The sequence below is a fragment of the Parastagonospora nodorum genome (assembly GCF_000146915.1).
Source record: "Parastagonospora nodorum SN15 chromosome Unknown scaffold_36, whole genome shotgun sequence".
Lineage (NCBI taxonomy): Eukaryota > Fungi > Ascomycota > Dothideomycetes > Pleosporales > Phaeosphaeriaceae > Parastagonospora > Parastagonospora nodorum.
Genome location: NW_001884584.1, coordinates 181,874 through 208,542, shown reverse-complemented (window position 1 = coordinate 208,542; position 26,669 = coordinate 181,874). Strand labels below are relative to the sequence as shown.

The 26,669-nt window shown below is 54.0% G+C and overlaps 9 protein-coding genes across 9 annotated transcripts; 4 read left to right on the top strand and 5 right to left on the bottom strand.

Moving 5' to 3' along the window:
• Positions 1-196: 196 nt before the first annotated feature.
• On the top strand, positions 197-5,952 carry SNOG_15217 (hypothetical protein; the record flags this gene model as incomplete). The annotated part of the gene is made up of 7 exons (XM_001805323.1): positions 197-1,522; positions 2,215-2,439; positions 2,570-3,877; positions 3,956-4,022; positions 4,073-5,371; positions 5,393-5,872; positions 5,927-5,952. The coding sequence occupies 7 exons, from the start codon at positions 197-199 to the stop codon at positions 5,950-5,952; spliced, it is 4,731 nt and encodes a 1,576-aa protein (XP_001805375.1).
• On the bottom strand, positions 209-579 carry SNOG_15218 (hypothetical protein; the record flags this gene model as incomplete). The annotated part of the gene is made up of 2 exons (XM_001805324.1): positions 209-345; positions 384-579. The coding sequence occupies 2 exons, from the start codon at positions 577-579 to the stop codon at positions 209-211; spliced, it is 333 nt and encodes a 110-aa protein (XP_001805376.1).
• Positions 5,953-7,199: 1,247 nt separating the features above from the next.
• SNOG_15216 (hypothetical protein) lies at positions 7,200-7,666 on the top strand (the record flags this gene model as incomplete). Its single annotated transcript, XM_001805322.1, has 3 exons — positions 7,200-7,249; positions 7,328-7,488; positions 7,593-7,666. The coding sequence occupies 3 exons, from the start codon at positions 7,200-7,202 to the stop codon at positions 7,664-7,666; spliced, it is 285 nt and encodes a 94-aa protein (XP_001805374.1).
• A 2,054-nt stretch (positions 7,667-9,720) lies between these two features.
• Positions 9,721-11,810, bottom strand: SNOG_15215 (hypothetical protein; the record flags this gene model as incomplete). Its single annotated transcript, XM_001805321.1, is given in 5 exon segments — positions 9,721-10,032; positions 10,049-11,368; positions 11,383-11,449; positions 11,476-11,532; positions 11,683-11,810. The coding sequence occupies 5 exon segments, from the start codon at positions 11,808-11,810 to the stop codon at positions 9,721-9,723; spliced, it is 1,884 nt and encodes a 627-aa protein (XP_001805373.1).
• Positions 11,811-12,257: 447 nt separating this feature from the next.
• SNOG_15214 (hypothetical protein) lies at positions 12,258-14,688 on the bottom strand (the record flags this gene model as incomplete). Its single annotated transcript, XM_001805320.1, has 5 exons — positions 12,258-12,528; positions 12,579-13,718; positions 13,750-14,332; positions 14,394-14,474; positions 14,535-14,688. The coding sequence occupies 5 exons, from the start codon at positions 14,686-14,688 to the stop codon at positions 12,258-12,260; spliced, it is 2,229 nt and encodes a 742-aa protein (XP_001805372.1).
• A 672-nt stretch (positions 14,689-15,360) lies between these two features.
• Positions 15,361-16,486, bottom strand: SNOG_15213 (hypothetical protein; the record flags this gene model as incomplete). The annotated part of the gene is made up of 3 exons (XM_001805319.1): positions 15,361-15,404; positions 15,433-16,393; positions 16,442-16,486. 3 exons carry the CDS (start codon positions 16,484-16,486, stop codon positions 15,361-15,363), a joined length of 1,050 nt encoding a protein of 349 aa, XP_001805371.1.
• Positions 16,487-18,843: 2,357 nt separating this feature from the next.
• Positions 18,844-22,777, bottom strand: SNOG_15212 (hypothetical protein; the record flags this gene model as incomplete). The annotated part of the gene is made up of 2 exons (XM_001805318.1): positions 18,844-21,717; positions 22,418-22,777. 2 exons carry the CDS (start codon positions 22,775-22,777, stop codon positions 18,844-18,846), a joined length of 3,234 nt encoding a protein of 1,077 aa, XP_001805370.1.
• A 2,068-nt stretch (positions 22,778-24,845) lies between these two features.
• SNOG_15211 (hypothetical protein) lies at positions 24,846-25,103 on the top strand (the record flags this gene model as incomplete). The annotated part of the gene is made up of 2 exons (XM_001805317.1): positions 24,846-24,927; positions 25,027-25,103. 2 exons carry the CDS (start codon positions 24,846-24,848, stop codon positions 25,101-25,103), a joined length of 159 nt encoding a protein of 52 aa, XP_001805369.1.
• Positions 25,104-25,391: 288 nt separating this feature from the next.
• SNOG_15210 (hypothetical protein) lies at positions 25,392-26,567 on the top strand (the record flags this gene model as incomplete). Its single annotated transcript, XM_001805316.1, has 1 exon — positions 25,392-26,567. One exon carries the CDS (start codon positions 25,392-25,394, stop codon positions 26,565-26,567), a length of 1,176 nt encoding a protein of 391 aa, XP_001805368.1.
• Between the last annotated feature and the right edge of the window lie 102 nt (positions 26,568-26,669).

Here is a 26,669-nt window from a genome sequence, read left to right as displayed (position 1 = left end):
CCGCCTAATCCGCGCCTGCCGAGGTCGGAAGCGGCTCCCGAAAATGATCTGCAATCAACTGCAAGCGACAGACTTGCACCACTTTAGACTCAGTCCCGGATAAGCATGTAACAATTCTAGTAGATTCGCACGACATGACCCCTCTCATGCTGCTTCGCTTCGTTTTCTTTTCACGTCTTTCTCTCACACCGGCGACATGACGAAGAGCTCAATTTCCAGTCAGGTATCTGCGGAAGAAGTGCGGGATGATGAACACGACGCAATCATCGAACCGGATGCAAGGGAAAGAGATAGACTCGAGGAAGAATGGGAGGACAGTCTGCGATTGAAAGTCGATTTGCGACTCTGCAGCATCGCAGGCATACTCTGCAGTCTCAACCTACTGGACTCTGGTGTCATTTCCTCGGCCTCGGTTACCTCGATGCTCAGCGACTTGGAGCTCAATGTCGGCAACAGATACTCAGTCTCGATCTTCATCTTCACGATCGCTAGCATTGCTTTCCAACTGCCGTCGACGATTGCAGTCAGGACGTTTGGTCCGCGAATTTGGTTCGCCTTCATCACTTTTTGCTTCGGCATTATTACGATGTGCACGGCTTTTGTGCAGACGTGGCGCCAGATGATTGCGATGAGGATATTACTGGGCATCGCAATGTCGGGGATTTACCCTGGTTTGACGGTGCTTCTTAGCGCATGGTATACGAGGAAAGAGCAACAACTGCGCTTTGCGTATATGCAGAGTGGAGAGGTTATTGTTCTTGCCACGGGAGGCATCGTCAACTTCGGACTGAACCAGTTGAACGGGAAAGGGGGTTTGAAGGGTTGGCAATGGATGTTTATCGTACAAGGGTCTATCACTGCTTTCATCGGCATCGTCACGTACTGGTGGATGGTCGACTTTCCTGAAAAGTCGGACCAGAGCTTCCACTTCCTCAGCAAATACGAAAGCAAGATCGCTTCGGATCGTATCCAGAACGACAGAGGCGACGTCAAGCCTGACCCCTTCGCCTGGTCCAAGGTCTTCGTGCACGCCAAAGACCCAAAGATTTACGGTTTCTGCGTGCTCTACTTCCTCCAGAACCTCGTGTCTACCAGCTTGTCCTACTTCCTGCCCATCATCCTGCAAGGCGGTATGGGTTTCAGCACGAACAAGTCTATCCTGCTCTCCGCGCCTCCATACTACTATGCTGTGATCCCGGCTATTCTGTCTTCTCTCGTTGGCGACAAGTACCAGCTCCGTGGCCCCATCATAGCATTCAACTGCATCACGCTGATCATTGGCTTTTGCATGCTCGGCTTCACCGACCAGGTCACTGTTCGCTACATCGGCACGTATCTAGCTACGGGCGCATACGTCGCCAACTGGGCCGCCATGGCGACGTATCAAGCGAACAATATTGTTGGACAGTGGAAGAGGGTGTTTAGCGCTGCAGCGGTGACGGCATTCAATGGGGCAGGTGGCATCGCAGGCAGTTTTATCGTGAGGCAGCAGGAGAGCCCGAGATATATGACGGCGATTTGGGTGAGCATTGGCTCGCATGTTATGATTATAGGGCTGGTGGGGGTGTTCTCGATGTACTTTTACACGACGAACCAGAGACAAGCGAGGGGGAAGAGGGTGTTGGAAGGGACCGAGGGCTTTAGATTTACGTATTAGGTGAAGACACGATGGGATGACATGAGGAAAGGGAGGGCTCAATGCAGGTGTTGCATGGTCACTGAGGACGATGACAAGCAATGCAATACAGAAGAAGACGTTCGTTCCATGTGGGAAATCTCCATTACAAACCCTCCAAAGCATGAGCTTATAATAGCTCGAGTTGGGCAGACTCGGGATGGAAGCGGGTTGACGTCGATGTGGGGACGGTCGATTCGTGGGTGCATGACTAGCGCCTGTCTCCCAAGCGTCCAGCTTCAGCGACCATCTGTCTCACCTCAGGCGGCTGTTGCAGCACGAGCACGAGCTTCCCCACACAATCGCATCCCCATTTGCACTGCTTTGGCAACACATTCACTCCAGCGTCTCCTGTGCACCGTCGTGTCCGTCCCGTCGGTGGTAGCAGATCTGCGGGTTGCCATCGGAACAGGCGTCCCCTGCCAGCCCCTCGACGTGCAACGACAACCCCCGTCCGCCTCCGCCGAGCTTATGCGCATCATTGTACACTGCCATCACTTGTAGCACCACCTCTTTATACCACATAGCCATTTCTGCAGGTGCGCCGCACCTCCCGCCGACACAATGGTTCTTTTCTCGGCATATACCGTGCCATCTACGACTACGTGCCCCAGAGCGACAATGAGATCGCGCTGACTGAGGGCGACGTGCTGATGGTGCTGGAGAAGTCGTCGGATGACGACTGGTGGAAGGCAAAGAAGAAGGGCCGGGAGGAGGATGAGGAAGAGCCCGAGGGCTTGATCCCAAACAATTACATTGAGGAGGTGAGTCGCGAACCGCTGCGTCGGGGGGGGGGGGGGTGTCTGAGCTTCCGCAAGCAGGAGCTGATGCAGGCTTCAAACGACGTCTGCATCTGTGGATGCGAATGAACAGCGTCTGACAACATACATTTAGCTCGCTCCCGTCTCGCAGGCCAAAGCTCTCTACGACTACGACCGCCAGACCGACGAAGAGCTCTCGTTCAAGGAAGATGCCGTGCTCGACGTCTACGACATCACAGACCCGGATTGGACCCTGGTGGGAGAGGGCGCCAGCTATGGATTTGCTCCGGCAAACTATATCGAGCTCACAAAGGGTGTCGCGGCTCCCGCGGCTGCGGAAGCTGCGTCGCCTGCGCTGCCCTCCCGACCCTCGATACCAGCCGCTCCCGATTCGGATGACGACCAGCCGCCGACTCCAGACAGCCCGCCACGCGTGAGCCCCGCCGCTGCTCTTGCGGGCATCATCCAGAAGAAATCCGAGCAAACCGCAGTACCCCGATCAACCATTTCCCCCCCACCCAACGTGACTGCTCCGGCTCGACAACGACGCGTACAATTTACGCCTGAAGAATCCGACGAAGACGCACCCGCGCCACGACTGCCTCAGCGCCCGCCCTCTGAGCAAATATCCCCGCCTCCAACCCAATATGCGCATGCACGTTCTCCATCGCCCGAGCGCCGATCGCCTCCTCCCCGACAACAATTCGTCAACTTCAACGACCATGACGATGAGCAGCCTGCTACGCCCACGTCGGGTGGTGGATACCACTTGTACAACATCTACGAATACATCACGCAACCTGGCAAGAACAAGAAGATGCCAATGACACTGGGCATCAACGTTCCCAAGGGTCTCGTCATGATTGCGCCAGAAAAGTCGCGCGACGGGCCACAACAGGAATGGACTGCCGAGAAGATGGAATACTACTCGCAGGAGGGAAAGCACATCTTCATGGAGCTGAAGCAGCCCAGCAAGAGCGTCGACTTCCACTGTGGAGCCAAGGACACGGCGTCTGAAATTATGCTGGCTCTTGGCGAGCTTGCGGGAATGGCCAAGGGCGCGGGACTTCGTGAAGTGCTCGCGGCTGGCTCCGGAAACTCGAACGTGCAAAAGAAGGGCGTCATGCTGTTTGACTTCATGGCGCAGGGCGACGACGAAGTCACCGTTGGTCTCGGCGACGAGATTGTCGTTCTCGACGATTCAGCCAGTGACGAGTGGTGGAAAGTCCGGCGATTGAAGAACGGCAAGGAGGGTGTAGTTCCCGCTAATTACGTTGAGATTACAGCAACCGTGCCCATTTCCGCACCCGCCGCCCAAATCGCTCGCACGGGAACCAACGCCGGTCGATCGAGAGTCGAACAGAACAGGCGGGAGGAAGAGGAACTCGCTCGTCAGGCCTCGAGGCGAAGCCGGCCAGAAAGCGAGGCAAGGAATGATCAGGTAGGACCTGGCCTGCATTTGCCTTCGCGTAATTCTAGCCTCATGCATGCAAACGTTGACCATCGTCGTACTTCACAGAGATCGAGTAAGCGCGAGACCTCCGCACCAGACAAGACTTCTTCGTCCAAGTCGTCGTCGAAACCGAGTAAGTTTCTGATGTGTTGAGCTTGAGCCAACAACTAATGCTCTTTCCAGACCCCGCGAGAGTCCGAACATGGACCGACCGATCCGGCTCTTTCAAGGTCGAAGCGGAGTTCATTCTTATGAAGGGTGGAAAGATTCATCTACACAAGGTGAATGGCGTCAAGATTGCTGTACCAGTGACCAAGATGTCAGTGGAAGACCTCGAGTATGTCGAGCGAGCAACTGGAGAATCACTAGACGACGACAAGCCATTATCTGACCTTAAGAGGCGGAGCTTACAGCGTGCTAGAGAGACGGGCCAGGCTCCTCGATCACCCTTAGGAATCTCCGTCGACAAGAAGCCAGACTACGATTGGTTCGACTTCTTCCTCAAGTGTGGCGTTAACCCTCAAATTTGTGAACGATACGCGCAGGCATTTCATAAGGATCAGATGGGCGAGGAGAATTTGCCTGATATTACCCCTGCCCTTTTGCGCACCTTGGGTCTCAAAGAAGGCGATATCCTACGCGTCACAAAACACCTAGAGACCAAGTTCGGTAGCAAGACAGCTGAAGATGGCGGCGAAGAGGGAGGCCCTGGTGGCTTGTTCTCTGGACCGGGTGGCGCGCTCAGGAATAACACTCGCAAGGGTCGACCTGCACCACCTGTGCAGACAAGTGACACTATCGATGCCAAGGCTTTCGAGCAGAAGAGCGATGGAACGGCCAAGAAACCTACAGATGGTACTTCAACGCCCTTGGCTTCTGCCCCCAAGCCTGACAAGCAGGTGGAAGGCTTTGAAGACAATGCTTGGGATGTTAAGCCTTCAAGATCTGCTTCTGCCTCTGCTCCAGCACCAGCAACGTCCCCAACTCCAGCTCAACAAGCCGCTGCGCCTGCGCCGAAGTTGACTGGTTCCATGAACGACCTCTCTCTTCTCGACATGCCTGCTCTCAAGCCAGAGCTCATTGCACAGCCAACGCCTCCTGCGCCGGCTCCACAGCCCGCTCAGGCTCCTCCCCAACAAGCACCTGCACCGGTGCAGGCTCAGCCAACAGGTGCTACACCATCGTTGTTCGATCAGGTCGCTGCCATCAAGGCATTGACACAACCTCACAATCTTGCTCCTCCACGTATGCGACCACAAGCTCCTCAACAGCAGGGCGCTGGTGGCATGATTGCGCCACCACCCCAGCGATCTTCCTCGGCTCCTCAGAACCCACATCAGCAGAGTGCATTTGGTCCTCCAGCGCCTCTGCAGCCCCAGCTCACAGGCTACAACCCCAACATGCAAGCTCAAGGGCCACAAGGAATGCAGCCGCAGATGACCGGCATGCCTCAACAGAATGGGTTCGGATATCAGCAAAACGGTATGATGCCGCAGCCTACAGGATACAACTCCATGTCGCCGCCCCCGCAGATGCCCCAACAGACTGGCTTCCCAGGCGGCTTCCAACAGCCAATGCAAACTGGTTTCCAACAACCCATGCAGACCGGCTTCCAGCAACCGATGCAGACAGGATTCCAGCCCAGTTTCCAGCAAAATGGCAGCCCCTTTGCAGACCCGGCACGACCACCGTTCCAGCCCATGCAATCGCAGCCAACGGGCTACAACAGCTTCCAGCCATCGCCTCTTAACCCGCAAGCTACGGGTATCAACCGCTTCCTCCCGCCTGCTATACAGGCCCAACCCACAGGTTTCGGACAGACCCCACCACCTATGCCTCCCATGCCACCCATGCCATCCATGCCCACCGCGCAACCATTGGTGCCGCAGAAGACGGGCCCCGCACCGCCGATCAGATTCGGTGTACAGGCGGCGAAGAAGCTGACGCCACAGCCAACGGGTAAGGCGAGTTTGGCGAATGCCAGTAAGTTGAAATCTGCAATGAAATTTATAACCATGAAGCTAATTCATCATGCAGCTCCTCAGAATCCCTTTGGCTTCTAGGCTGGCGGTGGCCGCTCATTCTACAGAGCATCTTAATATCCTTTCCAACCAATACATGTGTATGTACATAATTCGGAGACTGGGGGTGGCGCAGTTGTGCTAGATGGGGCTGTTGGATGATGGATGGGAGATGGATGGGTGATTGGGCAGCCGTGGGTATATAGCGTTCATTATTACTACTGTTGACTCTCTTGCGTTTGGGCCTTGAAGTTCACAGCTGATGTATCTCTCCATGCCGCTACTCAGAAGAAAAACGGTCATAAATTAGCATAAAACCGTTATGCTTGTGACCAATGAACAGGCTTCACCTATCAGAGCTTATTGCAACTGATCAACTGCTCTGATCTGGGATGTGGCTTGGCATTCGTGTATCTTGGTACACGCGTTTCGAAATGAGAGTGCACGTGTTCTGCGTGGATGTGTTGTCTGCGATTTGGAAGGGATGCGTGTACATGCGTCGGGCCTTCTCCGCGCGTTCTGGAAGGCTGAGCCACGGCTGATGTGTGAAGTTTTCTAGCAACTGCAACCTCTCTGTAAGTGTAAAGCGATCGAAATAAGCACTGGAGGACTTGCAGAGCGTCGAGACACTAGGAAACTAACTGGCGACTGTGAAGAGTGATAATGAGTAATAAACACACTAAACAGCCTTACCACACTGCGGTCGGGCACCAAGCTTTCGCCAAGCAAGTGCTTAGCACACGTCTCCGCTTTCGTGGCTTGCACGATGACGACGCCTGCTCGAGACCTTGAACAAATCGCACAGATTCGCGCGCAAACGCGCTGTGGCGCCAGCTATCTCAGATCACATCTGCAGGTGCGTCAATTATGTCACGTCTGCGCAGGTAGAAAGTGGCTGAAGTGCGCATGACGAAGTCACCGCCGGGCATGTGTCCGGGCTTATTTGCGCCAATTGGGCGTGTTGGGCGATGGGCTGGAGGCTAGATCATGGGGGTCGCTGCGTTCGGAGCGAAGGGCTTTAAGAGGACGGGCGAGCCCCCCGTGAAATTGCGATTGCGATCCACCCTAATCCAACCTCACTTGTCTCACCTACACCGTCCTCCCGTTCTTCTTGTCTCTCACTCCTGAGGGTTTGGTGATTGCGATCTGCTAAGCCTTGATATCTCTCGGCGACAAAGCTTGGTATTGAATCTGCGACGACGTTTTTAGCGAGCGACAAACGATACATCCAGCGCGCATACATATCCTACAGCTACCTAAGCTTTCTCGACAACAAAAAAATCTCAAAAATGTCGGCTCAAGGATACTACCAATCCGGCCCTCCACCTCCCCAGCCAGCGTAAGTATCTCTCGAACCGAATCTTGCACCTCGCTTCCAAACCCCCAAACCACCCACATCGCACTAACACCCCAATAGCTACGGCGGCCAAGGCGGTTACCCGCAACAATACCCTCCTCAACAAGGCGGCTACGCGCCCCAACAGCCCATGGGCTACTACCCGCCGCAAGGCCAGCAGCAGCCGATGCAGTACCAGCAAGCGCCTGCGCAGGCGCCGCGCAAGCAGAAGAAGGACCGGGGTTGCTTGGCAGCGTGTCTGGCGACGCTGTGTTGTTGCTTTGTGTGCGAGGAAGGGTGCGAGTGCTGTTTTGAGTGCTGTGAATGTGCGGAGGACTGTTGCTAGATGGGTTAATGGGGGTTGCAAGCTCTGGATTTCGGATACTGGATGGCGAAATTCAGTGCAAGGACAAGGCATGAGAGTCTTGCATTGATTAGGGTGGGGGGATATACCTGGCCGTTGTGGTCGTTTTTCCTTTGTTCAATTCCTTTGGAACGCTTGGACTCATGAATACACATTTCTTTGACTTGCATTGTTCTCATCGTCTGATTTCCACTCGTTCCATCTCCAAGGTTCGCTAGCACGCGTCGCTAACGACTAGCAGTCAGAGTGCATGCGTCTCATTGCAGCAAAAGCTTCAACACCTCGAAAACCCTCTACGCTGACTCCAGGGATATTCAAAGTAACAAGCTTGCATCCCGATAGATGTTCTGATCGTCGCAATTCAAACCACCATCGAAGCATTTCATCCGCACACTCATATTGCTCGAGGTGTACTTTGGTTCCTGCGTATGCTCCAGTACCTGACTTGCACATGGGGGCGGCTTTCTTCTCAACAGCCGAGAAGAACATGCATAGTCATCTCCATCATTTTGGACGCGGTCAAACTCCCTCCCACACCCGTCATATTTACGCGCGCCTGCTTTCTTTTCATGTCAAAACATTGCTCTTTTTGGTATTCGTTTTGAGTCGCGGAGCAGAGCGCACATGGTTTCCCAGAGTGTTCGCGCTTGGACACGTGATTGTGATGTGATGGAGCGCTTTCGATATCGACAAACCCCCACATGCGCAAGGCCGACATATGCTTTCCGAACAGTCCCAGACTCGCACATGGTATCACTCAGTTGAGATTTTGGAAATCAAGTACCAGAAAGTAGTTCTGAACAATCATATCCGACGCCCGGAATTGGATGCAACATGAGTAAGGTATTCAAGTGATTTGGAAATGGCGGCAAAATCTACGTCTTTTTTCCTCCCGAGAGAAGACATACTGCGTCCCAGAAGTAAATTCTGATTCCGGTGTCAAAGTCGCAATAAGTCATGCAGCCTCAGCACAGTCCTTTTAAATCGCAGCGCCCTCCTCTTTACAGATATACGCTTGCGACTATCGCGTTTTGATCCACACACATGAAGCAGATCGACATGGACTTTTCGGCGAAAGCGAGGAAAAGACATGGCGCTCTTCTGGATTGGTTTTGAAAGAACAGGGGAAGGAGAGAAGGGCTTGCACCATTCTGCAGCAAGACAAGCCTTTTGGAGCTTCGAGTGATGTCGGGCAGTCTCCAGGAGAGAGGAAGAATAGGCATGTGCACCGGCAAGTTTTGGAACATGGGGCAAGTCTTTCGCGGCTTTGGGAACATTCAAAAGATCTTTGAGGACTTTTGGAACGCACACATTACAGAATTTGCTTTCGGTTTTTGGATCGGAAGGGCAGGAAAAGACATGATCCGGCCTCTTATCTGTTTTCGAAGGCGGTGTATAGAGAGCAGAGTGGGTGATACCGAGTATCTAGCAGGTATGAGGGGGGCTTTTATACATGTTTCGAAAGCAGTCTAATACTGATGAGGCATAGACGTGGACGTATTGTGACTTGACACAATCGCTCGACAGCACCCACACGGGCAGTCCTTCCTCCTCAGGTACAATCGCAGAAAAAGCAGTCTAAGAGCATTATCAGGAGAAAGCAAAAGAAAAGTACACAAGCAAGCACCAGTTCCTCTGATCTCATCTCCCGCATGCACTCGCCAATCTTCACACCTTCATCTACTCCGCCTAATCCACATCCCTCAGACTTCCCGATACTGCCTACTCCCCACTCTCTCCCCCGCCCTGCTACCCAAGTTCCTGTAATCTCCCAACCCACCCCTCTCGCTCCCCTGCTCAATCGTCTTGACCGTCCTACGCTCCTCCACAAACGTCGCGGGCTGACCATTCTCATCAATACCCCTCCAGCTCCTGACCTCAGTGACTTCACCCGAATGCGCACTATCCGAGTCCGTCATATCGTCTGACGTAGGCTTGGCGACACGCGGAGGAGTAGCCGACCGAAGACGCGGCTGAGCTTGCTGGCGGGCGACGTGGCGGTAGAACGGACGTTCGGGGGATGGTGGGGAAGGTGGAGGGCGAGGCGTGCGTTCACGAGGCGGGAGAGGAGAGACGTGGCGGACACGGATCTCTTCATAATGTCTGGGCGCTAGAGGAGGTGGAGGCGGTTGGGGGGAAGGAGAGAGGCGAGGAGCTCGGTCGATGCGGATTTCTTCTTCGTAGCTTCGACGAGGTGACACTGATGCTCGCCGGATGCGAACACACTCCATATCCTCGACTGATGCTCTTCGGATGCGTACGCGCTCCATCTCATCGACCGGTGGCGCAGGAGGCGGGTCGTCGACATAGCGATGTCGTGCATAGTCGCGGTAGTGCTCGTGGTCATCGCCCGGCCGCCTCGCTTCATCTGCAAAACGTGGCCTACCTCTGCCGGGCGGTGCCACCCCTCCTTCTCTCCGCTCTGCGCCAAAGTGCACCCTAGGACCGCCAATCTCCACTGTAGTGCTCTGCTGACTCTCACGCATGCTCATGCGTCGTCGGGACGTCTCGCGCTCACCACCAGTCGGCTTCAGAATGCCTCGACCGGGCGAGTCTTGACGTCCACGAGGCATGTAGTCAGTACTTGACGATGTCTCTTCTGATGCTCTTGCAAAGTTGCGACGGTCCACTACCACAGGACGATACGGTCGTGGATGCGCCATCATACGAGCCTCTGCCTCTTCACCGCGTTGCTCCTCGTGGAAGCTGACACGCACGGGAGTCACGCTTCTAGGGCGCCGCTCGACAGATTCGCTTTGATAGACGACTCGAGTCGATCGGGCACGCGCAGGCGGCGGCGACGGGCTCAACTCAATGATTCTCGAACTCTGGCTGCGCAAGAACCTCGTATCATCCTTCCTATAGAAGTGAGTACGGACACCATCAGGTGGAGGCCATACCTCGTCACTTGAGGTGACATGAGGGTTGGGCTGGACTGGGACTGGGACTTCAGGCTTCGATGGGTTGATGCGCACGACATCTGGCGGAGGCCACACTCCATCATACCTAGCATGTCGACCGGGGCTCAACGAAGAGACTCGCACTTTCCCTTCGTTCATAAACACACGCGGAGTTGCCTGCTCATGCTGTAGGGCTCGTAGGCCGAATCTCGTCTGGCTTGAGCTCTGGCGGATAATGCGAGGACGGCTTGGTGAGTGTCTGTACACGTAGACATCTTCGCGGCTAGGTTGCCTGCCCCTGTGCTCTTTGCGTTCCATGTCAACATGAACTGCCTCGCTAGGCCAGTCGCATGGGTCTTCCGCCGTGCATGACCTGATCCGCGTGAAGCTGCTCATCGACCGACGCCGACTCTTAATCTTCTTCTTGCATCGTCGACAGGGCGTGAGCACGAGTGGCTTTCCAGGTACCACTGGGTTGTTGCGGTGGTAGCCAGCGGAGCGCATGCTGCTGCAAACGCTGCAGGTATGGCACAGCAGTACTGGCACGGTCTGCTCATCGACTTGGGGCGGAGCAGGTTCTGCAACTGGCTGGGGCTGACCATACTGATGATAATGGTACTGCTCATTGACCTGCCTCCTCCTATCCTCGACGATCTCTCCCGAGAAGTCGCGAGGTGACGGGACCATGGCGTTTCTGGCAGCCACGTAACCGTTGGGGTTTCCGTTTCGAGGCGACATCGGGTCAGCGTGCTGCCAGTTCGAGTTGTATCCCGGCGCAGTTTGCTGCTGATTGCTGTAGTTGCCGGAAGTCTGGTAGTAGTTTGGCTGACCTGACTGCTGTTGCATCGACTGCTGGCCCTGCAATGTCTCACTCTGACCCAGTGGTGGTGGGCGCTGCGGAAAGGCGCTCTGCTGATACCCGCCTTGCCGAAAACCAGCCTGGGGATACCCACCCTGATACGCACCTGTGTAGCTCGGATATGAAGCGACCGAAGATGGTGCGGCCGGCGGAGGTGTAGGTGCTGCCGGAAGGCCTTGGATGCCAGGAAACTGCTGCTAGAAAGGTGAGCTGTTTGCGCAAAAGAGAAAAGAAGCTCGAGGGCTCAGGCATAGGAGTACTTCTGCAGCGCACGGTCAGCCACCAGGCTCCAAGGCTCCGACATTACACTCACACTTGGTAGAGATATGGGTTGCCCGCATTGGTGTAGGCACCAGAAGTCTGGGCTGCTTGTTGGCCCGCGCTCGCGCTGGCAGTGCCCATGTACGACGCAAAGGCCCGTCGCTGCTCCTCGTTCGCCATTGTGATGTGGGGAAATTGCGGTCGTGCGCGCTTTTGGTGTCGAGGTGGGTTGCGTGGGTGGCACGTGGGAGGTGAGGAAGGCGACGAGGTGGGACAAAAGTGGAAGGACCATGAGGTGGACGCAAAAAAGATGAGTAGAGGTATAAAGAGAGACGATTGACTAAGCGATATACCAAGACTCGAGGTGAAGGAAGATGTCGTTGTCAGTCCTTGCTGTACTAGCACTACTCACCAGAATCTCAATCCAAAGCGCACCAACATACCTTTACCCCACAAATAACAAGCTCTTGCGAATGCGGCTTTTCGTCCCGACTAATCTTCACCTTTGAAGTGTACAACGTGAGCTCGAAATATTGTATTCTTTTGAAACGCCCAAAACAACCTACATGCCTTCCAGGCTTAGTTTTACAGATGCTCAAATACTCTAGACAGAAACAGTAGATGGCTCTACTCTACCCGCAAAGTTCTTGCGCCCTTCCTCTTCGACGCCCTCTTCTTCTTGTGGCCATTGTCAAAAGCGACTGCGCTCTGGTGATCACGGCCAAAGTTGTCAAGGTCCTTGACCTTGTAAATCCTGATGATCCAGTTCTCGCTAGTAAAGGCCTCCTCAATGGTGCTGAGTTCGGGCCCCTTGGCGGGTAGTTTCGCTTGACGGACACGGTCCTGAGCCTGTCCAGCGGGGAACAGCGCGTTGTAGTTGTAGTATGACATCTTGTACCTATGCTGTTGTCAGTAATGCATCATGTGTGAATTGATCAAATGTCTTACATCAAGCTGTTCTTCATGGTCGGTGTGGCTTCCTCGTCCACACGGTACTCTCCACGGGGAGTGAAGAAGCTGCGCTCCTTGACCTCATCAGGCCAGATGCCCTCGGCAATCCTGACCATCCAGAGGAACTTGTTGATGTCGTCACCAGAGTAACCAAGCAGACCACCGAACACGACCAAAACGTAGTCGACTTCGTGCTGGCGCATGATGGGGTAGCTGACCTCCTCGCTGGAGCTCATAGCCTTACCAACGGTCGCGATATGTGTGTTGTTCCAGGTGTTGTTGTCGACAAGTGTCGGGCGGTCAGCCATGCCACCAATCTGGTAACCGTAATCCCACCACGACATAATCTTGGCGTTCTGAGGGGTGTTTTGCCTGAGCCAGTAGTACGCCTCACGGTAGTCGTCAATGATGTGCTGGCTGCCGTCCGGAAGCCTGGAAGCAAGCACAACGGAGGGCGAAGAGTAGGCGTTTGAGGTGACCCAGGTGCAGTGGAGGACGAATAGCAGAAGGTAGACAAGGGAAGCTCCGACAACAGTCAGTTTTGAGGCGTATGAGTAGATGCCGACAATGGGGTTGCGTGTCGAGCGCAGACCATCAGGGAGGACTGCGGCTGCCGCAACCTTGGCAGCGTCTGCAGCACCAGTCTCCTTGTCATCGGCGGCCTTCGGGGTCTTCACGCTCAAAAAGACATCGAGAATCTCAGAGAAAGCCATTGCCGAGGCGACACAGACAATGGGTGTCAGGGTGAGCATGAGACGAACCATGACACCGGCGAAGTAGCTGGCAAGTACGGCGTAGATGACAATGAAGACCTGCTCGTCGGTGAGCTTGCGGAAGCAAAGGTAGACACCGGCGGGGAACAGCCAGATCATCATGTTCAAGTCGAAGAAGAACGCGGGCCATGCGGTAGGCTGATGTTCTGAGACGGAAGCAATGATGGGAATGTGAATCTTTGCGTATCCAGTGTCCCAAAGCGAGTAGAAACGTCCGGTCCAGGGGGCAATAACTCCAGTGACGGTGAGGAGGACAAGGCCTCCGAATCCGACGACGAAGATGAAGAGGACAAGCGCGCGGAGCAGCGTCTGGAACTGCTTTCCGGGAAGTTGCGCGCGGACCCAATCAACAAATGCCACCAAGCTGGAGCAGGCCAAAGACACCGAGAGCGGACATGTGCTCGCTGCTGCGAATAGGCATGAATCCGACGAACGGAATCTGCATACTCGCGAGCGTACCAATTGCATACCACGAGGTGTAACTGACATACAACCGCGGGCTGTATCTTCCCATGCAAATCAGCACAAACGCATGCAGAGGCAGCAAGTTCGTAATGAAAACGTATCCTCCCCACGCCGACACCATGTATCCGTAGAACAGCGCAGCCATTGCGCCCCAGAACATGGATCCAAGCTTGACTGCCTTGATCCAGAGGTAGAACGTGAAGACGAGCAGGAAAATGGCAATAGCCTCGTTGTCGTAACTTCCTGCTACTGAACGCGAGATGTAACCCGGTGTGATGCCCATAAAGGCGGCGGCGAGGAGACCGGCGGACGGAGACTCGACCATCTCCGAGGTCAAGAGGTACGTTGCGAGCGCGGTGAGGCCGGAGAAAGCGGGCGCGAGTAGTACGCAAATGTTTCGAATGTCGACGGGCATCGCGATGGCGCGGAGGAAGTGGTAGATGGCACCGCTGGTCACCATCAATCCGGGGTAGAGGGTTCCACCGGTAACTCGTCCGAGAGGATGCCATGTTCCTGTACAGCCATAGCAATTAGCTTCGTGTTCTCATCGTCTCGAGGGACATGTTGCGCATACGGTCATCGAACCAATCCCAGAACTTATAAAAGCCATGCTCGACCAGATATTTCGTCGCGCGGAAGTTGAACCAAGGATCGACTGTTGTAATTCATTAGTTTTCAGTCCCAATTCCCCTCTCTCCAATTGACAACAACGTACACTCGTGGATGATGCTCTCAAAGCGAATCACCGAGAACAGACGGCTGCTGACGGCGGCGCCCGCGATCAAAACGAGGATAATGACTCTGAGCAGGCCGCGAGTGTTTGGGCCGCTCGCCTGCTTCAGGAATTGGCTCTCCTGTGCAGCAGCCATGTTGGGGAAAGAAGGATGATTGCGAAAAGGAAGGTCGTTGTTGATTGCTGAGCCGCGTCACGGAGCTCGTTGGAGAGCTATCATGCTCCAGGTGTCCTCGCTCGGCCAATCGGGGGAATCGGCGCCAAGTATCTCCGATCCACTACTTTCACCGGGGGTTGCGAAACGTCCATCTCATTCGGTTATGGCAAGTGTTTTCTGGATTATGTCGTTTCTTATGGTGCGCGTTATAGCAGTGGAGGTGCAGATGCTTTCGAAATGTGTAATCGATCACGCGCGTAAAGTTCGATGGAATGCGATGATCTCACCGTGGACGACTCTATACGAACGGCCATTTTAGGACACCAACAGCTCTGCCTCTATAAGTAATAATTCATGTTTATTCTCTAGTTGTCTAACATTGGCCCAGACAAAGTGTCTCCTTTAACAGAATTACGCAAATGAACAAGCCTCTGGGAAAGCCTCCTATCAGCCCTCTTGCATAAGGGGGCATTTGAGACAATAATCATGTCCACACACTATACACCCTGATTGTATCACACTATTGTTTGGTCCATCTCCACAGTCGCACTGTAACATGTTAGCTGTAGTCCGCAGAACGCTCTGACCGACTTACACAATAGCGTGCAATTACCCCACGTGCTGCATTGCTAGGAGCGCCATCATCATCAGTCACTGCATGACCATCGTCATGGTCTTCCATCCGTCGCCTTTGACTGCTTCTCGTATTAATCTGCTCCACACCAGCCACCCTCTTCATTTCATTCCTTTGCACAGGCGGTACAGGCGGAACCAGCACCTCGTCCTCATCAAAAACATACCTCTCCCTCTCCTTCCCCAAAACCCCCTTCTTCCTCCCCTCCTCCACACAAACCCACTCCTCAATGCTCATCTCATCCCTCTCAAAATGCGCCGCAATATGATCAAACCGTTCATCCCACGCCGCATTCCTCTTCTCCTTGAGCTCGACAATGCGCTTCTCAAACCCACACCAGAACTGGCCCTGGCAGTTCTTGCCAATACGGTTGCGGCGCACGTATTCATCGATGGAAGACGTCGCGAGTTTGTGTGAGGTGAGGAGATGAGTTTTGAATTGTTCGGGGCGGAAGAAGTGCGCGGCGCAGTCTGTGGTAGGGGATGTGGGGGAGGGTAAAGAGCATCGGAAGGCTTCGAGTTGGAAGTGTTGGCTGTTTTCGTGGCGTTTCCAGTCGGATTTGGCGCCGAAGCGCTTGTGGCATCTGGGGTATGTGCAGCCGTAGGGTTTTTCGTGGCGTTTCATGTGCTTTTTGAGATCACAGGGGCGGGCGACGGTGTATGTGCAGTGCGGGCATTGGAGTGTGTTCGTGTTGAAGCCTTGGGTCGGTTTGCGTGGGTGCGAGTATGCTGAGCCCGGGCTTTGTTTTATGATGGTGGAGAGGAGTTGGGCGGCTTTTATGGCTTCGGACTTGGAAACAAAGACTTTGGAGTTGTGGGAGGATGAGGAGCTGTCTTCAACTTCTTCGGCTTCTGATGGGCCGGCGAGGATGCGTAGAAGAACTTGCTCTAGGTCGACTTGATTTGAAGAATCTTTGATCTCGTTGTGTACAGCTTGTGACAGTTTTGACAATGCATGGCGCTTTTGTTGAGATGCTGAGTTCTGTTGGACTTTCGTGTGTGGTGCAGACGGGACATTGAGCGGCCTCTGTTTCTGCTGTTCTCCTGGAGACTGTACATGTGGCACATCTCTAGCCATACCGTGCGATACGCTACTCACCGTCCGTTGCATTGAGCCACGCTGTTGCTGTTGCCAGTATTGCATATTGCCATGTGACACATTTTGCCTATCCTGGTCGCTAGAGGACGTAGAGCTGGACATGGCCATAGGAAACTGGTTAAAGCTGAGAGAATCATCGGCCGGATTCAGTTTAGAAGGCCATTGGATAATCGGCTGATCCGTTCTTGAATGAGCCGATAACGCAGACCCATAGTCACTGTGCGCAGACAACGTCTTTTCCATTCCAGCGATCATAGTATCGATTGGAGCCACAGACAGATTCTCAGTGACAAGTCCGGGAGGCTTTGGTGCAAAGGTTGATCTATTTTGATCAGCTTGCGGGAGATCACGCTGGTAGGCATCTTACTTCTTAATGAGCTCGATCATATCATCATCCCTATGCATACGCTCGATGTGCTGCTTGAAGTTGTCTAGCCTAGGCCATATCTTCGTCTTATTTTTGCAGGACTCCGCAGCACATTGATAGGATTTCTCATGCAGACCAATTCTGTGCACGCTCTTCTTATGTCTCTCCAGGTCATTAGTCGTACCAAAGCCTTGACCCTTTCGCTTGCACTTTGGGACATCACAATAGAAGACTTTCAAGTGCTTAATCTGATGCTTCCTGTCATGATGGATCAGTGATGCAAAACAGATCTATGGCGATACACTCACTTTAGATCGGAGTTGCATTTGGAAACACAACCGCATACATCACATTTAAGAGGATTGCCGCGATTAATGCTCCGATTGCTGATCCGGCTTGTGCGTGACTTTTGATCTGAAGGCATGCGCGTCATCGGTGTAGCATCGGCTGGAGCAGAGTGTGTGCTCAGGTCATCAATCTGCTGTATGAGGCCAAATTGAGGACATTGTAGTTCAATCCGGCCTGTATCATGACTGATAACGGATTGCGAGTTATATCCTGAATCCGACCTTGGTGCCGCGCTGCCCACGGATATAGGTCCTTGTCCATAGGGTCTCAAGCTTCCATCGCCATGGTCAAAAGATGTCCGATTACTGTAGGCACCTTCGTTTCTTAAATTTAAGCTATTCCAGGACTCCTCGTTGGAAGTATGTCGATGCATTGGACTAAAGCTCTGATTGTCATGGCCTGGAGGCCCGAGCATATCGAAGGCAAGGAGGTCATGATCAGGCCTACTATTCAAGGGAGATGCATTGCCTTGTGGTGGAAAGTTCGAGTTATCAAAGTGTCTTTGATGGACTGGTGCCGTTGCTGTTGATCTCACTGACGTAGCTGGGCTCCGCATGTGATGATGTGCACTCCGCGGTCTTTGCATCCATGGTTGCGAGACACCATTGATGTTTCGAAGTGCTGAAGCCCCATATGAGTACTGATCCGATGGTTCTTGCACAACGAAATTGAAGTCTTGATGAGTGCTCGGGTTGAAGTGAGACATCGTTGCTATGTCTAGTCAGCATGAACGCCTGATATTCAACCACGTAAATGCCCAAGGCCACTTCGAGGCACACACAGCTACCTGCCGATGTGATTTCGATGCCTAGATAAGAAGGCAAAAAGAATAATAGGAACTTATAAAACCTACCAATGCTCGATCCGCAGCCTCACGCCTGAACCGTCAGAAAAGTCTATGCAGTACGCAAACCATCTACACACTGGCACATCTGCAGCATTAGTAGCCTCTTTTCCCACACCGCCCCAATCCGCGCTGACAATCTTGCGTCGAGGTCCTTCAGTCCCTCGTGTTGCCGTCCGGTGTGCACTAGCTCGGATCTCAGAAATGTCGCAACGTCAGAAGGCAGATCGCAAATAAAAAACAAGCCATTGGGGAGAAATCGCGAGCCTACGAGGGCGGGCGGCCTCTGCGGACAGGGCATTGTTGCTGCCTGCACGTCCTTTTCGGACCACTTGCACGCAGAGCCGGTGTGGGTTTCGCGCGTGGCTGTGTAAAGGTCCTCCATCAGTTTTGTGTGTTGTGTGCGACCAATGGGGGGCTGAGGCGCCCGACGGCCGCCAGATTGTCAGCGTTGGCAGGCTGTCTTCCTTGTTACATTGCGCATGAAAACGTTTGACGATGCGATACGTTGTGCAAAGTATCCGAGGAAATCGTCAGCGTGTCAATTCAACCGCTGCGCTAGCTCAACCGCGCGGCCTGGGTGTTTGTGAAGAATTCATTGCGATTGCTGCGGCCGTGTCTATGGTAACATGGGCCTTTGTGTGCCAGCCTGTAAATGCGAAAAAGGAAAACACTACAATAAGCGATCGTATGGCGTTGAAAACCCCCGGGATATCGTCCAACATGCAAGAGAGGATATCGAGCAAAAGCAAAACAGTATAACAGATCCAAATCAACATATTATGCGCTGAAAACCATAAAACTCCTGCACCTCTACCCAACTACATAATACAGCGCTGATTTCTATTGGCCCTGGTATTGATAGTTATGCTGCGGATTCATGTAAGGCATGGCTTGGTAGGCGCCTTGCTGTGGCTGTGGCTGTTGCTGGTACTGCATTCCGCTGGTCGTAGCGAAACCCATGTTCGTTGCATCGTTCGTCAAATTCTGGGGCTCTTGAGTGTAATAGCTCGGAAAAGCGGTCTGGTCAATTGGGGAGTCTGTGTACATGTTCTGCTGTTGCTGGACCGCTGTGACTGGAGTGATCCCGTACTGGCCATTTGCATATGGCTGACTGGGGATCTGAAGGCCGTTGGCGTAGCCATTGAGTGGCTTGGGAGGCTGCTGAAGTCCTGGATATGTCTGACTCGGATATGGCACACCGTTGTTAACCGCATAATCTGCGTATCCACTGACCCCGTTGGACTGCGGACCCTTGTATGGCAGCATCTGTGGTGGAGGGTACGTGTGCATGCCAGTAGATCCTGTCTCCGATTTAACGTCCTGTGGGTATTGGCCATATGGATCGATGCCCGGCGCAAGATTTGAGTTGGGGATGTACCGCGAAGGGTTGTTGTCGACAGGCGACTTGTTGGGATTCATTGAGAGCTTGCGGCTGTCTGGCATCTCCACGACGGGACTAATGATGCTATCGGCATTGAGTTGTTTTTGCTCGACGAGGGTAAGAATAGGCATGCTGATTTGCTCCATGTGCTTCGCCAAGTGCACTGTGAGCTTCTTCCAAGATGTACAGATGTTACCACAGAACCTGCAAGGCTCATCTTTTGGTTGTTTCGCGGTGTCGCGGCGACACCTTTCCACGATCGACCAGATGTCTTCTAGAGCTGAGTTAGTTATGCCTGATATGTTGACTTGGAAAGGACTACCTTGATCTGCAGCGGCAGCCTCCTTGTTGCTTCCTTGTCTGGTGCGCTGGCGAGGCTCTGCAATTTTGTGCTCTCGCACAAGATGCTGTACAAAATTGTCTTTTCGATAACAGGTGTGGTTGCAATCAGCGATCTGGCAAGTCCAATTTTCCAACTGCCGGTGTCGCTCATTCTCATGTCGGACCCAGTCAGCTTTGCGTTTGAATGACTTCGGCTCACCGCAGTTCGGGAATGTGCATGTAAATGGCTGCACATCTTCGTGCACATGCTTCGTCCAATCTGACGGCTTGTAAAACTGCTTGACTTTGAAGCACAAAGTGCATTCAAATTCTGCAGGTAGTCGCTTAACAGGAGGCAAAGGAATACCCGACGAGAACTGATTGGCCTGAACAACACCTTCTGGCAGAGGGTCGCCATCCTCTTCGGATCCCCCTGGTGCAGTCACTTGGAAGCCGATGAAGGTTGCATCGGCGTCTTTGTTTCCAGCTTTGGGGGGTAGCTGCTTAGCCTCACCCCCAAGGTCTGTACAGAATCCTTCCGACGCGCAATTCCTATTCTTGACAGCATTCATGTGCTTGACTCGGAACTCAAGCAAGCGCTTGTACCTCCGCATCTGCTCCTGGGTGATGCGCTCCACCATGTAGTCGGCTAATCGTGGGTTGAGTCGACGAGCGTGTGTCCTAAATCCCTCATAAGTCGGAATGATTGGATCCGTGCGAACTTGAAGATCCATCTGTACAGCTTCTGGCTCGTCCTCGTTATCGTCCCCAGCAGGACTTGGCTGCGCTGTCGGCTTAGTTGCTTCGGTATCCGCAAGTGGAGAGGCGAGCATGGGCATTGGAGGACCGCCATGTTGGGTCATGAGTTCCTTCAGTCCCGGAGACTTGCCTATATCGCTCCGGCTTCTGCTCCGCTTGATTACATTCCTGGCCCCATGATACCAAGGACCCGTGTTGTTAGCTGACAGACCATTCGCACTTGGTGGAGCACCCTCTCTACTGTGATTACTCAGATTGGTGTCTACTCGAGGTGACTTAGGACGACCCCAGCTACCGATGCGTTTGGGCTTCTCCATGATGGGTTCCTTGGTTTTGTCCAAGGCCGTCTCCGACGATGGCTGCTGTACGGGGATGCTACCTTTTCGCTTCAGGAGATTGGCAGGCGCTCGATTGGCGGGCGCTCGCTTGGGTAAAATGTTGTCCAAGAAGCTGGGTCGACGCTGTCTTTCTTTCGACTTTTTCGGATCAGGTTCTATGAGCCTTGCAACGCCAGGCGCAGCACGAACACTACCTAGATCGGATTCACTCAGGCGGCGCGATCCAACTGTGGCCGCGAGCGATGCTGATTCTACATCTTTCGCACGTAGCCGGAAGCGCATCATCGCTGCATTCGAGGTAGGTGGCTGGTAGCGCGTCGATGCATTTGACGTCTGAGAGGGTACATCTACCCATGGCTTTACAATAGTGCCGATGATCGACACAGATTCTTTAGCAGGAGGGAAGTACGAGGTGTCCTCTTGGCTAGCCCGAACGTCGACAGCAGCAGCAGGAGACTCGGGTGCGGCAGACTCGTCGTCTTCATCGTCATAGTCGTTGTACTCGCTCCTTTCGTCGATATAGACCCCGGGTCCCGGTATACTAGCATCGTTGTATTGGCTAAAGTCGGTGCGTACTCCAAGACCAAAGTTACTTTGCGGACCGTGGCGGTGCATATCGTTTGTGCTTTTCGCACGACGACGACCGGCATGGGGCACGAGGAGATTGCTCGAACCGAGATTATCTGAGCCAGTAGCTGTATCTCCAGCTTCGCTACCGACCTCGCTCTTCGTGAGCCACTCTTGAACCACGAGCTTTTTCTCTTGCTTTGCATGCTGTTCCACAAGCTCGCCAAGACTTGGCACCCATGCATCCCCCATCGCCTGACGATCACCGGGATTGATGCCGGCTTGACGTGAGATGTGTGAAGTCTGCCAGGAACCATCTTCGTTGCGCTCGTGACTGCGGACAACAGGCTGTACACGCACTTGCTCATGAACATCTTCCTCCTCGTCCGTCGATTCGTCCGGAGGGTAAGGAGAGAGGTGGCTAGCGGAAGGACGGCTACCATGACTTCTTTTGCTCAGCGGTCTACTGTTGTCCGATCGCGAAGGAGAGTCGTCTCTACTATAGTGTTCCACGCGAACGATAGGACTAGTGAGATGCCTTCGAAGTGGTTTGATGTTCACCGTCGCGTTGTTGCTGGGGCTGTTGGTCAATGCGGGACTTTGCATCTGGGTGCCCGGAGTCGATTGGGGGATCTGAGCGTGTTGGGTTCGGTGGTGTCGAAGTGTGATATGCTCCTTGGATAATGCATGGGCTGGAAAGTGGAGCCGTCATTTCCTACAATTGGACTGGAGTTGTTGGTGATCGCAGGCGATATTAATTGATGATGGAGTTCTCGTGGTGCATTACTGGACAGCATCGGTGGTTGCGCATTGAACATGTTCAGAGTTCCTGAGGTCAACTGCGACATATCCATGCTGCCATTGAATGAAGGAAAAGCGGTGACTTGGTCGTTGTCGGAGATGCTGAAATTTGCTAATGTGTCATCTATTTGCTGTGGGTTGAAGTTTGAGCGTGGCGTAGGTACTCAAGCCCTGGATGCTAGGGTCGCTCATGTAGCCATTCTCTGGACTCAGGTGCTCCACCGAATGTGAAGGTGATATGCCTTGCCCGTTGCCGTTGTAAGAACTTGGGCGACAGACTGTAGTTGTGCATCTGTGCGTATCCATTTACTGGAGGGTACGAGTAGTTGACCATGTCTGGGTGAAGTGAAGAATCAATAGAGGAGCCGATGTGTGGAGTGTACACGGATTCTTGACCGGTAGTGCTGGTCGGTAGGGTAGTCATGGCACCATCATACATCATCGAAGAGGGTTCGGCGGAGAATGTAAATGTGCCTTGAGTTTCTGGCATGAAGAAGTTTCCCGTAGTAGACATGGGAGCATATCCCTGTGGAGATGCATCTTGAGGGTGGCGTTGCTGGCGCCGCTGGCCATCGTATGGCTGTGCGTGGGCATCAACCGCATTCATCGTAACTGGACCGATGTAGGACCACCAGAAGGCAGATTTGAAGCGGACCGTATAGACGCGGCGGGTCGGAGGAGAGTTCTCTAATTAGAACAAAAGCGACAAGTAACGTGACTCCGTGTTTTGCGGCTCAGGGTGGCATAATGCTGCCTGAACGGCGTGGAGTGGGACGTAAGTGGGAGCTGGGCAGACCAGACCGCACCAGAAGCGACGATCAGAAAGACGATGACAACGGGACTTGAGCAGAAGGAATGCGGTGAATGCACAGATGATTGCAGCAAGAGGCAAAGACGCCGGAGAGATGAGCAGTGGGCGTGTGCGATCTGCCTCGCGCGGTGGATTTCCGAAGCCGCAAGGGCAATGGCAGTGCCGAACCTCGTCGAAGTTGACAAGTCGCGGTGGGTCGGTGGACGCTGGTCGAATGCGCGCGTGAACGACTAGAAGAACGGAAGTCGTTTAGATGGTTGGCGGAAACAGCGTGAAGTTCGCAGTGGACAGTGGTGCTGGCCGCAGCAACGAGGAAGAAACCGTAGGCACCGGTCAAGGCTGATTCGATTCCCCCAAGATGTCCAGAAGTGTCAGACCGGGGGTGGGCTGAAGTGCCAAGCGAGTCTCCTTGCGAACTCGAAACAACGCGGGCGCAGGCGGTTCTGGCGACTGGTGTGAATAGGAGAGCAGTGCAGCTTGTCGAAAACAAGCGCGACGATGGCACGGCAGCTTCGAGCTTGATTGACGACTCGAGGCAGATTCACAGATGCGCGACACGCTCTTGGCAGGCTTGATACACACGCACAGCCCCAGCTTAAGAGAAGCGGGACAAGGGCGAACACGGGGCAAGTGGCTATGCCCATAGGGTTGCATACCCACCGGACATGGCATCCCTCAGGTTGATTCTACAAATATGATCTGTCGTCATGCTGAAATGACTTCACAAATCTTTTGTGCGTGTCTATTCAGAGCGACGGTGACCGCATCTTTTGCTCGCCCACGCACGCTGGCGCTTAGCAGTTCTGTAGCCGGTGCCGGGGTGCTATATAAGGACGGGCCAAGCATCCAGTCGCTCTCGACGCGCGCAATGCGTGTTAGCACCGGCTTGACATGGATAATGAAGAGACGATGCAAATAGAGTGATGGACATTCTGCAGTGTAGGACGCCGTTTTGCGCACGTCCAGCTTCTCTCCGCTGTGGTCTCGTGTGGTGGGTGCTGTACGTACACAGTAGTCTGGCTCTGTGGTGTTCAGCCACCATTAAGTCAAGAGATCCGAGCTTCGTTAGCCACGATGCGGGTGGTGCCTGAGCATGAATCTCACAGCGAAGCCGGATAGAGTGCCGGGCGTTAGTGGGGCAGCGTGTCCGGCCAGTGTTGATCTCAGATGATATGATCTCTTGCGGTTTAGCTGAGGTTGTGATACTGTCGCCGAGCAATGCTCTCGAAATAGCCTCAGCAAGTTCTGCCTCGACATGTGGATTGCGACCAGCAACTGGGATGAGCAGCCATGATGAGCCACACCCGGGGCCGGCCACTGAGCCTAGAAGGGTTGCCGCCAACAAGCATTTCCGCATGTAACTGGGAGGCCCCCCGGATGTTCAAGTATCAAAACGCCGACCCGTTGTTGGATGCTACCATACTTGTTGCTGTCAGCTCATACACGGGCCTGGGTGACGCCAGCCGTAGTTGTAGATGGCTTCGGTGACTTGTCGGACTTGTCGGACTTGTCGAGGTCCGGAAGGCCTGTCCTCGAACAAAGTTTGTTTGCCACACCACGAGCCTTGCCTAAGGCCTGAATGGAGATGGAGGAAATGAGAGGATGCACGATTGCGATCAGGTCGATCAGATTTCTCCAGATGCTGTTTCACGGCGATGCTCAGGGCGGGACGGGCGCCTCTGACGCCGGGGGAGTGTATATGACATCACGGTACTTTGCGAGTCTAGCCGCGCAGATTGTCGAGAATGCCAGCCTCATTGGAATTGGAAGAGCTGCTGTTGAAATGCAACGATAGCGGCACTCTGCTCTGCGACACTTTCTGGTGACAAGTGGGGGCAGATGTTTATGCAAGACATGTCGAGCAATGACTGGCACACGTCGAACATGTGCTGAAGCGCTGCTGCAGGTCCCAATCGATGCCGTCCTTGTTAGCAGTGGATTGGAAGGTATGTGGTTCGATAGTGCGCGTCAACGGCCTGAGGCTCTGTCTCGGGCTAAGTATTTCCGCGGGCAAGGCGCGTCTCGATGCTCAAACTGGCGGGCAGGTGCTACCGGGACTTTTACGGGACCCTTTCGGTCGGATGGAGGTCATGCACCCACAGGAACCACTCCAAGCGTTTGACCGCAACCATGGGACGAGAGGAGCGGCACTACGCATGGTATCCTCTGCAGATTCCTCCTCATCCCTTCTTCCTCATATTCAGGCCCTCACTTCCATAATTCCTACATGCTTGTAGGGGTATCACAAGCTTAGTCTAGCACCGCCTACACAAATTTGTAAATCCCCGAAAAGACTACTTCGAAAGTAGCACCCCGTTTTCTGCGTCACGATACGGTTCGGAACTTTTGCACTCAATTTCTAGTCTCGTCTTTTTGTACCGCTATCCCTCACCGCACATCGCCCGCAGACATGCCTGGATTCAACCAAGCAATCCCGCAGCCCGACTCCAGGGAGCTTCTTCCCCCCCTCCTAGCCTGCTTATCAACAGCAAACACGGCGAAAGAAGCACCGCCGGGCTTGCTGCCTCTTCTATCTCCCATACTCCGCCAACGACTGCAGCTTCTGGCCTCGGGCGACTGGCTTTCCCTGCTATGCTGGGACCGAGAGGCGGGCTCAAGACTCCCGAAAGTCATTGAGAAGATACACGTCGAGCCACATCCAGCCTCGGGTGAGATTGAGGTGGAGGAGCCAGATCGGGTGTTATATCGGCGGTCCGACCCCGAAACCCTGCACGCGCGCTTAGAGCTGGGCGAATTCGGCCTCATCCCGACATATCTATGGTGCACGGGTGGAGAGAATGGCAGCAGATGGCTTCTGGCTGAGCTGAGGAGCATGGAAGACTCTGACGACGGCACCGAGTGGTTTGCCGGTATGGGCGAGGCCAACGAGGCAGGCTTCAGGCGCAAGGCAGTCAAGAGCAATGGAGTCGCAACTCAGCCCGCGGTGCTGGAACCAGAACCTGCACAAGAGGAGGAAGACGATGACGACTCGTACTGGGCGGCATACGATCGGACCCCAGGCGGACAGACACCTATGCAAAAACACTCACCCGCGCCCATGGCAAGCAGCCGTACGCAAATTGGCCCAACACAGTCCGAACTCGAGTACTTTGCACGCTACGCTTCCGAAGTCCAGCCTGCCCTCGACGCCCACGACCCAGACGAGGAGAACCCCGTCACGGGCGAGTCGACACTCAACGGCAACACTCTCAACTATACCCGCCAGCCACAGACCGAACCCCTTGAGACATCGAACCTCGGCCCCAACGGCTACGACTCGTCGATGCCACTAGCAGCAAGCGGCAGCAACGGCGTTGAGCACACTGAAGCCATCCACCAAGACGATTTCTCCGCGCTGAACCACCCTCGCCCCTCGTCGTCCGCGTCAGAAAACTCAGTGCAGAGGCTAGAGCGGCAAGCGGAGAACTACAGCCAGGCGGAGATTGCTATCAAGCAGCACATCAGCACGGATATCAAGAGCTTGTTTAGGCTGGCGAAGGCTTCTGGTATCGATAGGGAGGAGTTTGAGAGGATCATCAGGAGGGAGCTGGATGTGCTGCCGCTGCTGGAGCAGGAGGAGCAGTAGGGTTGCCATGCCCATGGCGAGTGAGACATGCAGACAAAACTAAATGGAAAGGAGAAAGTTGCAAGAAGAGGGAAACGTAGCTGCAAAGGCAGGAAAAGAGCA